Genomic DNA, 14,518 nt, shown 5'->3' with positions numbered 1-14,518 from the left:
TTATTGAGATCTGTCATCAGTTTTAGAAATCTTTCTTCTTTGAGGATTTCTCTGTGCTGGATTTTTGAAGCACGGGTCAAACTCTCCGGTCAGTCAGATGAATAAAACTGACAGATAAAAGGATAAAAAGAGAAACAGCAGCAGGTCAGGGAGACACTGATTGAGCGAAATTCGCCTGAAGCAGCTACAAAATCTGAAAGTCGAATGGGATCGTTGCTCGATCCTGAGCACCACAGAGCCTCCATCTTGTTCTGCTCATTTAGGTGAGCTGGTTTAATGTTTCCAGTCTTTCAGTGTGTTTGTGCGTGTGTGTGTGAGTGTGAGACAGAGAGAGAGAGAGAGAGAGAGAGAGAGAGAGAGAGAGAGAGAGAGAGAGAGAGAGAGAGAAAGATCAGGTGTCAGGCTGCAGGCAAGCTGACTACCTGAGCTGCTGCATTAAAACTACATGAGGAAGTAAAACAGTGGACACTCCCTGGACGTGTTCGTCCTGCAGATGATCCGAATAAGCCGTAAACAGATTAACACAACAGCCAGGACTCTGATGGCTCACACTGCATTGAATCTTGATCCATCACAATCACAAAAATGAACAAAAACCAAAACCAGGGATTCTGGGCCCATTGCTACGAGCCATTGTATAACCAAAGTGAAAGCTTTGTCCGCATTCTCGGCACAAAGTCAAACACGTCTTTGGAGAGTGTTGGACTTCGCCAAGGTTGTCCCTCATCTCGATCCTGTTTGTGATATTCACGGACAGAATCTCAACACACAGCCAAGGTGGGAAGTGTGTCTGCTTTTGGAACCTAGGAATTGCGTGATTTCTGGGTAGTGACCGACAGAATGAGATCGCGGATGCAAGCAGCTGAAATGAATGTCCTTTGTAGGGTGTCTTAGGAGACAGGGTGAGATAGCTGAGGTGGTTCGGGCATCTGATCAGGATGCCTGGCGTCTTCCTTTGAAGGTTTTCTGGGCAGGTCCAACTGGGAGGAGCTAAGGAGGTCCAGCGGGATCCCCCAGGAGGAGCTGGAAAGCATTGCTGGAGAAACGGACATCTTACTGCTTAGCCCGCTGCCACCACGACCCGACCGCGGATAAACGGATGGATGGACAAAACCAGTTTTTAATCACTGCTATTTTTATGCCAATTTTTTTTTTTTTTTATCAATTTATCACAATTTCTGTAGTAAAATTGATTGATTGAAAAAATTTAATCCAGCCCTGAGGTATCCCCACAGCTAGTCTGAATTTTATTGTATAAAATAATACTATGTAGTTTGATCTTTGTATTTCTGCTTTGTGTTGATTCTGAGATGCTGTGTTGAGTCAGATCAGCATTCGACCTGTGAACTCTGTCATTTACATTACATAATGAGAAAGGGGAGGGGTTTACCACCAATCCTCCAACTTCTTCTTCCTCGTCACATATTAGAGAATGAATCAAACCTTCAAACTTCGTCCACTCACACAGTGACCGGTCCGGTGAACAGAGCTATGACTCTTCTCTCTCTCGAGCTACTGTCACTTTTATTGTGAAAAACCAACTGCTACAGCATGAATGTAATTCCAGGATGGTGTCTCTCACAGACTTTATCTAAGTCTGCTGCAGACCTGATGTTTCAGACACAGTTCACCAGTGTTAAAAACTAAGCTAACAGAAGGTTTAGGCTGAAACCAGTTCAGGTCCAGGCGACCGCAAACGATCTGTCTGGTTATCTAATATAAAACTTATTACTACGAGTAACTTCAGGGAGTGGTTTTAGGGTGAGTGCTCAGGGTTTAGACTGAACACAGAGACCAGACCAGACCAGGACACTGAATGTCAGCTGGAGTCATGGCTCCCTCTGGTGGTCAAACATCTGGAGTGAATTCATTTGAACAACTGTTGAAGAAATGTTGGTTTAATCAGTTAAACCTGAGATGAAAAAGCAGATTAGCTTTGTGCAAAGAAGTGACAAAGACACAACTGAGGGTTAAATATTTTACCAACTTGTCTGACTCCATGAACGCAGATAGAAAATGTAAAGCCAGTTGCAGGAAGGTCTGCTGGGACACAACAAACACTTGACTTGACTCTAGTCCATCAGACTGAAAACCAGTCTGCAGGTTTAAACAAGCCAAAACCTTTTAATCTACATCCATCGAAGGATGAACCTCTGAACTGAGACACACAAGTGTCTCATAAGATACAGACACTGTCTCAGCGTCAAATTAATGCTAAAAAGACTGGTTTCTAAAAGTCCACTTCTGTGACAGTTTTTCAAAGTATCTTGGAGCTTGTTCCATTTCTTGATGATCTTAAATGTGAGGGCAGACTGTGCAGAGGCGGAGCTTCTTCTTCTTCTTTTGACCCTGAAGCAAAGATGGATAAAACTCTTCTGTGGCGGAGGTGAAGTATCATGAGTGTGTGTCAGTTTTTCATCTTCACAGATATTCTTTATAAAATTCCAGTCCTGAACTTTGGCTTTAAAACCACAAGAGGCAGAAGCTTCAGATCAGAGGTCACATGTGACGCACCACAGAGACCTGAAAGCTCTGAGGTCGCATTTTCGTCATGGGAAGTTGAGCTGACAATATGTTTGGTATTCAGATGGTTCAAATGAGATGAGATCCCTGTTGCTTGGCAACTGATAACGACAATCTATAAATGATTTGATATTTCCTTTTTTTGATTTTCATCATCATGTTCAGGAACGAGAAAATAAAACAAAGCAGAAAGAAAAACAAGCAAATTTAAAAATGTCAGTAACCACCATCCAAAACCATCACATTAACTCCTCTGATGATCACGTAAAACATGAAGCAGACGACGAGCAGGAGTCTGAACCGCCGTGACAACCAGCACAACCAAACACAACAACCAACACAAGAGGAATCAGATTCCTCAGGAGGTTTAAAAAGATGAGAACACGACCAACGGCATGAGACAGAAACGACAGAGGAGAGCGGGAAAACAAAGAGGAAATAAACAACAGTGTAATTGTAGCTGTATTTCTACTGTGTGTGTGTGTGTGTTTTTTTACTGGGAGAAAGGACAGGAGGAACTGGTCTCTTGATAATTCCTAAATTAACATGGATTTTCCAGATTGCTGGATGGATGGAGCCAGGATTTTACAATCACTGAAATCATTAATCAAACCTCCCTGCATAAGCTGAGCAGAACGGGCACCAAAACAAAATATTCAGTTCTTTTTTCACGTTATAAATCTCCTTTAATGACGGTTTACAGATGTTGGTTTTATATGCATTTTTGCCTCTGTTTAAAAGCAGCAGTGAAGATGCAGATATCTGGGAAGAGATGGAGGGGTGTGACATGCAACAAGGTTTCCACAGTCAGGACGATGCAGTTTAAAAGCTGTTTAAAAACTGCTGCCCTGACAAGTCTGTAATCCTGGTGTTGGTTAAAACCTGTAAAATATTTCAGTTAAAGAAAAAAAAAAAAAACAAGCAAGAATTCGTTTTAAAAATCCCAACATGTGGATATGGGACATTTGGCTCCGGCTCTGACTGTCGCCGGCACAGAGGCATTAAAACCTGAAGCAAGACCTCCAAGTGTTAGAATGACTTTATAGCAGCATTTATGATGTCCATAGTGGAGGTTTTTCATGTTTTCAGTGGTGTCAATGTTACCTGCCACTGCTAGGCCTGCAGCACCTGCATCCTCGAAGTCCGATCCTGACACATTTTCTTCATTAACGAGTTCATGTAGATTTGGATTGTCTAAATAGTATTAATTTCAGGATTAGCAACAGAGTAGTAGTAGCAGCGACAACTCAGCCTGCATCTAAAGCTGGAAGTCGCAAGACCTCCAGGTAGACTTGACAGAAACTCCCTGATACAGACTCCTGGTTCCCCAACCTGGGATCTTAGAACCTGTCAAGTCATTGTCCTTTTATTGTTCCATGTTCTCTCAGATTTATTTTCACAGAGAAGAAGAGAAACATATTTCTGCTCCACAAACTTAAGAATATTTTCTCATTGTGAAACCTTGGATCCATTTTCTTCTTCCGGCCTCTAAAAGTGTTTATTTAATAGTTTGTGGAGGGAGATATGCAGCCTGTGAAGACGAGTCACAAACAGATGCTGATTCGTTCTAAAGTCCTCAGGAGCCAAACAGACTGGCAGCCACTGACATAGATGATTAATCTAAAGTCAACAACAACAAGCCCGGAGCAGTAAAGATGCAGGGAACAGAGTCACCTGATGGAGACTGTCCACAATCTGTACCACAGGAAGCTCATTATCATTCTCCAGAAGGGTGGAGCCAACACAGGAAGCAAGGAAGCAAACAAAACCACCAAGCAGTGTGTGTGTGTATGTGTGTGTGTGTGTGTGTGTGTGTGTGTGTATGTGTGTGTGCGCGCCTGTGTGTCAGCACGTCCACCACTCTCTTCAGTCTGTCAGTTCACGAAGCTGCCGAGCTCAGAGTGAACATGACCAACCTGCTGACGCGTTTGTCCCTGATCAGCTGGTAACCGTGATAACCTGCAGCCTCTCATCAACTGGGGCCAGTTGTACAAATGTTTTCTGCTTAAGTCTGACACTTAAGGTTTAATTTCTCCTTAGCTGAGTGAGTTACTTAAGGCTGTTGCACAGAATCTCTTAAAAAGGTTTCCTGAGTTAAAGATAAAAGTTGAGGCATCAGTGGAAGAGATTTTACAGCCGTAAAATTCTACCGTTTCCACGGAGACCATAGATTTGCTGCCATTAAACTTGTTTTACTTGTTCTAAGAAACTGTAAGGCCTTGGTCGTTGTAGATGTTTAGATCCTGATTGGTCCAGATTCGTCCTGCAGCAGGATCATGAGTCCAAACACTCAGCCATAGAGAACTATACCCAGAGACCAGAAGAACCAGGAGTCCTGATACAGATGGTCTGGTCCCCCACAGAGACCTGATCTCAGCATCATGGAATCAGTCTGGAATCACATGAAGAGACTGAAGAACTGAGGCAGGTTCTTCAAGAAGCTGGAACCACCTACCTGAGAAGAACCTGAAGAACTGTGAACAGGTGTACTAAGGATAACTGGGGGGGGGGGGGGGGGGGGGGGTCCACAGCAAATCCTGATCTGATTCAGGGGCCAGTTGCACAAAACATCATTACTTAAGATTCTCCTTGAAATCCAACTTAAGATTTCTTTAAACTAAAAACTGTTGCACAAAACAGCTTGTCTTAGTGCTACACTTGAGGGTTAGCAAGCCACACAGAATCCGGTCTCACCTGCTGAGTTCCAGTGGAGTCCTCCAGGACTGGCAGCGAGCCGCCGCCGCTTCCTGATGCTGACGCCACTCTGGGAGGCCGAGTCTCCGGCTGACGTCCCAGAGCTCAGCACCGCCGCAGTGGGGGTGGAGGAGAGGATGGGAAGAAGGGGCGTGGCCAAAAAGGGCATCTCCCTCCCCAGCGCAGGAGTTAGAAAGGTGGATTCTTTGTCCGATGACCTGCAGGCAGCGAAGCACAGAGAACTCATCATCAGTACTTCACTTCAAAAACCCACAATTACATTTTTCTGTGACTCAGGACAATACTCAACGGACTGTGGGAAGGTGGTTTTGACCACTACTGTTATTAAGATCAAAAATGAACTAGTTTAGTTGCAGTAACTAGTAGCTATTTTCAGTTTCTACACTCTGAAGAACAGTTTGATGAGTTTATACAGGAGAACAAATCCATCCTCTTGCTGTGTGATCCTGATACCTGGACTCTGAGACCATGTAACTGCAGCTCCGCCATGATCCTCTGGTCTGACGACGTCTCCTTGTTTTCCTCTGCAGGACAAAGTCCAACACCTGAGTCCAGCTTAGCATCTGTGATCCGCAAGCTTCCTCGCATCACGTCACAACAACACAACCTCCATCCACAGGTTCTCCAACACAATCATGTTTTTGTCAAAGTATGACATGAACCAGAAGCTGACAGTTTTAAATAAAGTTTTTCAGGATCCAAGCAGCAAACACAGTCACACGTCCCTGAACTGGAGGTCCACAGTGGAGGGAAAACATCCTCTCAATGCCCAATAGGGGTGTTACCTTACCTTACCTCACTGTGTGTGTGTGTGTGTGTGTGTGTGTGTGTGAGAGAGAGAGACAAAAGCTGAATCAGGGGAATCAAGAGTCAAGTGCTTCAGATATCACAGTGCATCAGTCGAAGGCCTTTGTGTCACATGAAATTAAGCCTTCAACCATGGGGAGCGGCTTGTGTTGCATTTACTTGCAGTAGGAAATTGCTAACATCATTGCTTTAGTGTCCTGTTCAGTCAAACATGGACACAGTGTTAGTGAAGTGAAGGAGCTGCAGCCAGATGGACAGCAGCTCCACGTCAAACTGTGTCAGTCCAGATCTACAGGGGTAAAGACTCTGTGAGCTGTGGTCAACACAGGAGCCTGGAAGCTGCCTGAACTCTACAGCTCTTTAACACGTGAGCTATAGATGTTCTGTAGACAAATTAGCTAATCTACATTTTGTGATGGGCGTCTTCATACCATGAAGAAAAGACGCAGACTGCATTAAAAACACAGCGAGCACAGATTAAGAACTGGGAGGTCGACACCCCATGACCTTTAATACAAGTATCCTGATGAACTCCCTGCTGCTCTAACAGAAAAAACACAGTTGGAAATATCATTTGGCTGCAACACAAATCCTGTAGACCGAGTTTCTGTTATAACAAAAGATTTTATGCGCTCAACCCAGTATATAACAAGACTAGGTCAAAACCTAGTCTATGTCTCGACCGCCAATGGTCAAATCCTAATTTTATAACTGCAACATCGTCTGACAAATTCCCCAAACACAGAGAGGTGACACGCAGCTGGATGCCTCGTTTCTATTGTGGATAAAGTGTTCATCACAGTGCAGAGCAGTCAAAGCTCTAGCTCACCGTCGTGGTGCAGCACAGGCCGTTAGAAATAATGGGTTTCAGAGCGCAGTGGTGCCGTTGCCACATTCTATCTGAAAGCCCCATTACATTAAATCCGTCTTCTCTTCACTAAAATGTCCTGATTCATTTTCTGTGCGACAGACCTGAGATGTTTTCTCTGGTCCAGGTTCAATTTTCTTACATCTCTACTTGAAAACAAAAGCTGTCTTTCAGAATTTGACCAGGAAGTAACACAAACTGTAGAGTCACAGTGACGACCTGCTGCCTCCACCCCTCCATCAAATTCTGTAACAGAGACTTGATCAGTATAAACAGCTGACACAGATTACAGTCTGTAACATCACACCTGCCTTCCCTCCAGCAATGGCGTTAACATTATTCTCCTTGTCTGCACGGTAATGATTGTAAAAGCCTGTCAGACATGGTTCAGACCTCGGAGCGTTAGATCTCTCTGGTCTTTGAAGAGGCCTCCTTTAGTCTGGATCAACCCTCCTGAGGACTCTCAGATCCTCCAGAACCAGCTTCTAAACCTTCCTGTTATCTGTTTTTATCTCTTTGTAACTGAGAGTCTGTGTGTTCTCAGTGAGTGAATGAGTTTCAGTTAAAGAACACACAGTCCAAACAAATCTGTTCCCACTATACATCCAGCAGCTATACAACAGTCATAATGACCACACTTCCTTATATTAGCAGTACGTTTCCCCCACATCTATAAACACCACTGTTTCCCCCCCAGGCTCCCTGCAGGAACCTCGGCTTATCTTTCCCTCCATGACTGCCATCGCCATGGTGCCAGACAAATACTTTACGAGCTCCAACGACAGAGGAACAATGTTTCTGCTGGCTGGAGGAGAAGAGGGAGGGGCAGCCTCTGAACTGACCACAGTTTCAACACATCTCTTTTTTAGGTAACGGCTGCTGCTGAGCTCCAGTCTCTGCACTTAAACATCATTACAAAGACATCTGGAGCCATTATCTCCTACTGTACCTCCAGTCTGCAGAGCGTTTACTGTAAAACACTCCAACAACAAACAAGCAGTCCAAACAAGGCCTCAGTACTAACCAGTATCTGATTCTTCCATTGTTCCCACAAACTATTAAAACACATCAGTGAGTCTCACTGCATCACTGACATGTTCCATCATCACTATCAACACATACACTGTAGTTTATTCTGACTCAGTCACCTACACACCATCCTGCTGCCACAAATACTCACTACAGCACCAAATGTGGATTTGTCCATATAGTCCCCACAAACTGCACTACTTCCTCCTGTTTGTTTGAGTAAAAACAGTGAGCAGCTGTTTGAGGAAATTATATAATAATTATAATTTTTATAATTAATTATATATATATATATATATATATATATATATATGTGTGTGTGTATATAAAAACAATTATGACCAAGTGCAAGATCTAAATCACAGAGCTGCAGTTTTATAAAGGTCAAATGTGCCACAAAAGACCTTAAATGACACATTGTAGTGCTACAGAGACCAACAAAAAATCACATCATCATCATTTTTTAATTTTTTTCAGTGAAAATAACAGACAAAACATTGTAGAAAATATATTCCATGGAAAACTGACTTTTCACCTGATGGACCTTCCAACAAAAATGGAAGAAATTGACTTTAATTCAACAACAGATCCCAATCTTATCAGACATGAAGGAAAAATCAAAAAAGATGAATGAATACAAATAGAGCAGCGCCTTCTTTTTTTTCTTCTTTGTTTGTGACAGTTGTTTGTTTGTGGTGGAAGTTTGAAAAACTGCTTAAATGAAAAGTATTAAATTAAATAAAAAGTGAAATAATAAAAAATGAGCATCCCAGATAACAATTTCTGTCAAAATAATCACAATATGGTTGTTTTTTATCTTTCAGTCCTATTACTCAACCTTAAAAATGAAACTATATGCTTGTGAGGTGTTTTTAAAGACACTCAGTGAGTAGGGAGAAGTCAGTAAGTATAAAAGTTGTTGGTCTGGCTCTGATATAGACTAACAGCAGCTTGATCCTCTGAACTAAACCAACAAACAAAGTTTCTCGAGCTGATTAACATCACCTCCATCAGTGTTTCAGCCTGGTTTCTTTCTCAAAGCTGAGTTACAGCTGGAGGTAAAGACTCTATCAGATGTTCAACAACACCAACACAAAGGGAGCAGAGCTCAGGCTACTTTACAATAATATATCTAACATTATATTATACTTCTAAATGTAAAATTAGGGGTGCAATGGCTTGACAAGGTGTCAAAAGGTAACATCTTTAAACGTCTTCTTTTGTCTGACCAACAAACCAACCAACATGAAGATGTGTCATTTATGATGATATGAAACAGTTTGTAGAAGCAGAAATCAGAGAACATTTGGCAGTTTTTGCTTTAAAAACTATCTAAACAATTATCATAATATTTTCCACTTAATTTTCTGTAAAACACAGATTTATTTGCTTTATATGATTTATAATAAAAGATTGATTGCGACTTTTCCACAATTCATAACTCAATTTTTCTCCACCGTCCAGTAAGTAAATGCCAATCAGCAAATTGGCAATCATCATTCATCAATATTTAATATCTGTAAAGCTCTCCTAATCAGCAATGATGTTAAATATATGAACAATGGATAAACCAGCTGGTGTGTCTCAGCATTACCTGAGCAGCGCGTCCGCTTCTCCAGGCTCACTGCAGGTGGAGCGACGTGAGTTGGAGGCTGGGGAGGAGGAGGAGGAAATCGGTGGGGAGTTGGAGGAACGGTTGGACACATGTGAGGAAGAAGAGGTGGAGGAAGAAGAGGAGGAGGTGCGGGTGGAGTCCAAAGCCCTGGGCAGCAGCAGCGAGGATGGCATACACAGCCATGTCTCCAGGTCGGAGAACTTGGAGTAGCTCAGCATCTCCAGGACACTGCAGGAGAAGAGACACACCTGAGTCTTTGTGGAGGATGTTCCAGAGTCAAGGAGCAAAATCACCTTTAGTTTCCATTCACAAGTCCTGATGACATGAGGCTCATCCCTGAGGTCAGAGGTTATATTAACCAGCAGAGCTTCACAGTCCAGAGCAAGCACATGTCTGCTGTTTTTACAGGCTGGATAGGTTTTATTCTGACAGTCAAATGTGCACACAAAATCAACAGAAATATAAAGCAGCCTCCCTGCACAAGATGCATGATTCATTGAAAACCTCCTCTGATTTACAAATATAAAAAGTAGGAGCAGCAGCAGCAAAGCAGGAGAAGTAAAACACACACGTCACTGCTGTTCAGAGTCCGTTACCTCTCCTCTCCCACTCCTGGGAGGTCATCTTTCTCATCAGCAGTTTGGAAGACACAGGAAGTCCTGGCATCTCGCGATGACAGCAAAACACAGGAGTTATCAGAATCCACAGACATCTTCAGCCATATCTGTGAGGGAGCAGGAGATGGACACAGGTGAGGTAAAACTAAAAACTAAAAACACTGGTGTCACACAGCTCAGAGGTCCATCTATATGTGGACGTACACAACAACCAGGGACATGATGAGGAGTCCTGATATATAAAAATAACAACAAGGCAGGTGAGTTAACTCCACAGAGTCTGTCCAATCAGAGGGCAGGAAGAGAAAATGGATGTTAATCATCCTAAATTTTCTAAAAGTGTGTTAGTTCATCTTAAAAGCTGGTAACAATAACTAGTTAGTTATTTGGTTGGTTGTCTTGTAATATAGGTTTGTTGGTTAGTTGGTGCCTCACTGGTGACATTAGTTTTGTTAGTAGGTAAATTAGCTTTCTGTTCAGTTGGTAGCTGGTTGGTAACATTAGGCAGTTTTAGTTTGATGGCACCAAGCTGGTCATATTAGCTAATTAGTTAACTAGTAGATGGCTGGGAAAATTACCTTAAGTCAATAGCTGGCTGGTAACATTAACTTATATAGTTAGTAGCTGGCTGGTAATATTAACTTGTTAGTTGGTAGCAGGCTAGAAACAACTTGTAGGTAAGTTAGCAGCTGGCTGGTAACATTAACTTGTTATGTCAGTAACTGGCTGGAAACATTAACTAGTTAGTTAGTTAGTTAGTGAGATAGTTAGTAGCTAGCTGGTAACATTAATTGTAAATTAGTTGTTAGCTAGCTCATAACATTAGCTTTTTAGTTTGTCAGCTAGCTTGTAACATTAGCTTGTTAGGTTGTTAGCTAGCTCGTAACATTAGCTTTTTAGTTTGTCAGCTAGCTTGTAACATTAGCTTGTTAGTTTGTTAGCTAGCTCGTAACATTACTTCTTACTAGCCTTCACTGGAACCAAATCTCATTAGCAGGCTAAGTTTGTTAGCCAGTTGGTAACTAGGTAGAGATGTTATTACCATAGTAACCTGAGGGTAATTCGCTGTCAGGTGGGGCTGCGGTTAATCTGGCGGAGTCTGTGTGAGGTAACCAGTGATGGTTGTAACTGACATCTGAGTAACTAACTGTCATGTGAAAGCATTGACATGGCAACAGTCCACCCAGAGGTTCCTCTGCCTGTTAAAGTCCAGCACACCGAGGAGACATAGAACTAATGAGCCGCCACACGTGGCTCCTGTTTTGGCTAGTCACTTACTGAAAGTGGCAACACCCGGTGACACTGATAAACAACAATACTAAAGTAACACACCAGTATGACACACAGGCAGAGTTTAGCTCCCAGTCAAACTGCATGTCAGCAAACGTTCAAACCCTCCACACACTTTGTCCTTTAAAACGTCAGTTTCGGTTTTCAGTCAGAGTCCATCCAGTCAGCTGTCCGTCACCTCCGTCACCTCCGTCGCCTCCTGCGCTCATTAGTCCGTTAACTCTCCTCACAGCTCTGCACACTTAAACTCAGACCACAACACAAGTTGAAGTAAACTCTACCGTCTTCGAGCTTCCTTCTTCTGCAGAAACAATGTTGCTTCTTCTCTTTCTTCTTCTTCTTCTCTTCCCAGAGCAGAAACATCTGCTCACTCTGGGCTCCCGCCTGGTAACGTGTCTTTGTCCTGCCCCATGTAAAACATCCCAAAATACAGTGAGCAAGGCCGGAGCGGGCTCAGATTTCACTGCGGTTCACTCACCGCACAGACGCCCAGTCCCACATCTGGGGGAGGCCGAGTCTCAATACTGTTCCCACTCACACTCATCAGCGGCCAATTAGGCTGAGAGAAGTGGACGAGGTGGTTCAACAGAGTCCTCAGACCCTCTACCGAGTAAACAGGAAGTATTAACAGTGAAATATGTGAAGTAAAAGTCCTGCGGGGGAACAGAGGAGAGTTTTAATGTTGGATAAAAAAAAACAACCTCATATGTCCTGTGGCAGAAAAAGAAGGAAAAACGGAGATTTAGGAAAGAGGAAGGAGAGAAGGAGAACAGAAAAGGGAAGGGAAAATGGAAAGTGAATAAAGAAGGAATGAAATAAGTAATGGGAAAAGAAAAAGGAAAGGAATGAAGAAAGGAAAAATGGAAAGCATATGAGGAAGCATATAAGGAAAGAAAGAAGAACAGAAGGAAAAAGGAAAGAGGGATGGAAAATTGGAAGTAAACGAAAAATCAGAATGAGCAGTAGGAAGAGGAAAAAATATTAAAAGGAAATAGAAAAGGGAAGGAAAGAAGGATAGAAGAAAATTGAAAGTGATTGAAAGAAGGAAAGGAAGGAGGACACAAGAAAAGAGAAGACAAATGGAAGAAAAGAAGGATAAGAAAATGGAAAAGAAAAATTGGGAAGAAAGGGAAAAGAAAAAAGAAAGGAAAGGAAGTTATAAGGAGGGATGACAGAGATAATTGGAAAAAAGGGAAAACAAAAACAAAGGAGAGAAGGAAGATGACTAAATTAGGGAAATGACAAAAGGGAAGGAAAATGAAAACTGAATGAAAGTAGGAAAGGAGGTAGGATCAGGGCTCAAATTATAAGGGGGGATTGGAAGGGTCTGACCCCCATGATTAAGACTTGGACCCCAAAACAGAGGTGAAAACAACAACAACAGCAACAGTTGGGGGGGTATTAGTAATGAATAAATGAGGAGAAAAGAGAAAAGCCTGAGGGAAGGAAGGAGGACTAAGAAAAAGAAAGGTGGTAGAACAGAAGGGAAAATGGAAAGGAACGAAAAAAGGAAAGGAGGAAGAACAGAAGGAGGGATGGAAGAAAAACAAGACTGAACCCTCTGAAGTGTAGAGGAGGAAAAATAAAAATATAATGATGTAAAGTATCAGAGCCTCTGAACTGAAGGAGACAAACCCCAACCTTTAAAACCAGTGTCCTCTGTCTCCAGAAACCTCGTGGAGGTTTGAGGTTTTTGTTTCTTCTGGACCGGATGATGAAGTCCTTGATGTTGGTGTTGAAAGCAGTGTGTTGGAAGCAGAGAGATAACTGCAGACAGGAAGGAGGCTGTTTATGTTGTGGAGAAGCCCATGGTGTAATTATCTGCAGTTTGGATAAACAGCCAGGCCTGAGCACAAATAATAACTCGGAGCTCTGAGCAAACAGCGGCACTGCAGATCTCAGCTGATGGTTCCCAACACTTCTGACATGGTTTACCTCCAACTGCCTGGAAGCACCTGTGGTATGAATCAAACCTGCAGAAAACAGAGCAACCACACTAAGCTTATATCAACTCTAGGAGCTCTGCCCGACTCAAACACTGTTGCTCTTTATTTTTTCTGCTTAAATGTAGCAGATTCATATATAACTGAAGGAGCTGTGACCTGTAAATTACGTTTTCTTAAAAATAAAATTAAAATAAAAAATCTGCATTTTAACACTAAATATCACTTTTTTAGCGTTCAGAAAATATTCAAAAGAAGCTGAGTAATCAATCAAACTTTATTTTAATGACACTTCTCATACTGGTCAGTGCATTAATTTCACTTCACAAATGACTGATAAGACAAAAAAAAATCTGACAATGAAATAAAGTAGATTTGATAATTGAAGAGATAATAACAATAATAATAAGATAGAACTGGACTAAGAATTAGTTAAGAATTATTTGAAAAATCAATAAAAGGGATGAAACCCACAATAATAATAATAATGATAATAAAATAAGATAGAATAAAATAAAATACAATTTACAACAATAAACGAAATAGAAATACAATAAGAAAATATATACAATAAAATAAGTGATTAAAATAAATGCTCAGAACAAAATCATTAGAACTACTTTATTTCAAACTGTTATAGTTAGAGTTTATAAAGATATTTTTTTGTCTTTTCCATCAATAAAAACTAACAAAACTGAGAATCTCTAACAAATGTCAAATTACATTCAACTAATAATCACATAATAAGATAATCATTAACTCGTCATTTAATGGAGTTTTCCTCCCTTTAACTGATCTGTTGACATTTGTAACCCACCAGTAACACTGCAGGTCTACAGGCATAAAAATCATAAAACCCTTTGATACAACATTTTAATAAAGAACTAAACTTCATTTAATAGAGAAATCAAACATGTAAAGGATGTGTATTAAGTCTTATTATATTAATCATGATCTAATAGTTTCCAACAGTGAGGATTCTGTAAGAAGCTGACTCAATAAAGACCATGTGGTACTTTTTCACCTCAATGATACAGTTTCTGTATTTTCATTGGTTATTGTTAGTCAATTTATTAAGATCAGATTACTGTGCAGCCTGAGACTTCTGCTG

General features: G+C 41.5%; 1 protein-coding gene across 1 annotated transcript in view; it reads right to left on the bottom strand.

Annotated features, from left to right (window-relative positions):
• ankfn1 (ankyrin repeat and fibronectin type III domain containing 1) overlaps positions 1-12,025 on the bottom strand; it is a 97,363-nt gene extending 85,338 nt beyond the window's left edge. The window contains exons 1-4 of the mRNA XM_056366592.1: positions 11,746-12,025; positions 10,154-10,281; positions 9,537-9,785; positions 5,218-5,435 (exon numbers count right to left, since the gene is read on the bottom strand). Of these exons, the coding sequence (XP_056222567.1) occupies positions 5,218-5,435; positions 9,537-9,785; positions 10,154-10,269 (583 nt within the window). The 5' untranslated portion in view covers positions 10,270-10,281; positions 11,746-12,025. The remainder of the gene's footprint in view (positions 1-5,217; positions 5,436-9,536; positions 9,786-10,153; positions 10,282-11,745) is intronic.
• Between the last annotated feature and the right edge of the window lie 2,493 nt (positions 12,026-14,518).

This window comes from Seriola aureovittata, chromosome 21 (assembly GCF_021018895.1).
Source record: "Seriola aureovittata isolate HTS-2021-v1 ecotype China chromosome 21, ASM2101889v1, whole genome shotgun sequence".
NCBI classification, from domain to species: Eukaryota; Metazoa; Chordata; class Actinopteri; order Carangiformes; family Carangidae; genus Seriola; species Seriola aureovittata.
This window is presented reverse-complemented; position numbering and strand designations above follow the sequence as displayed.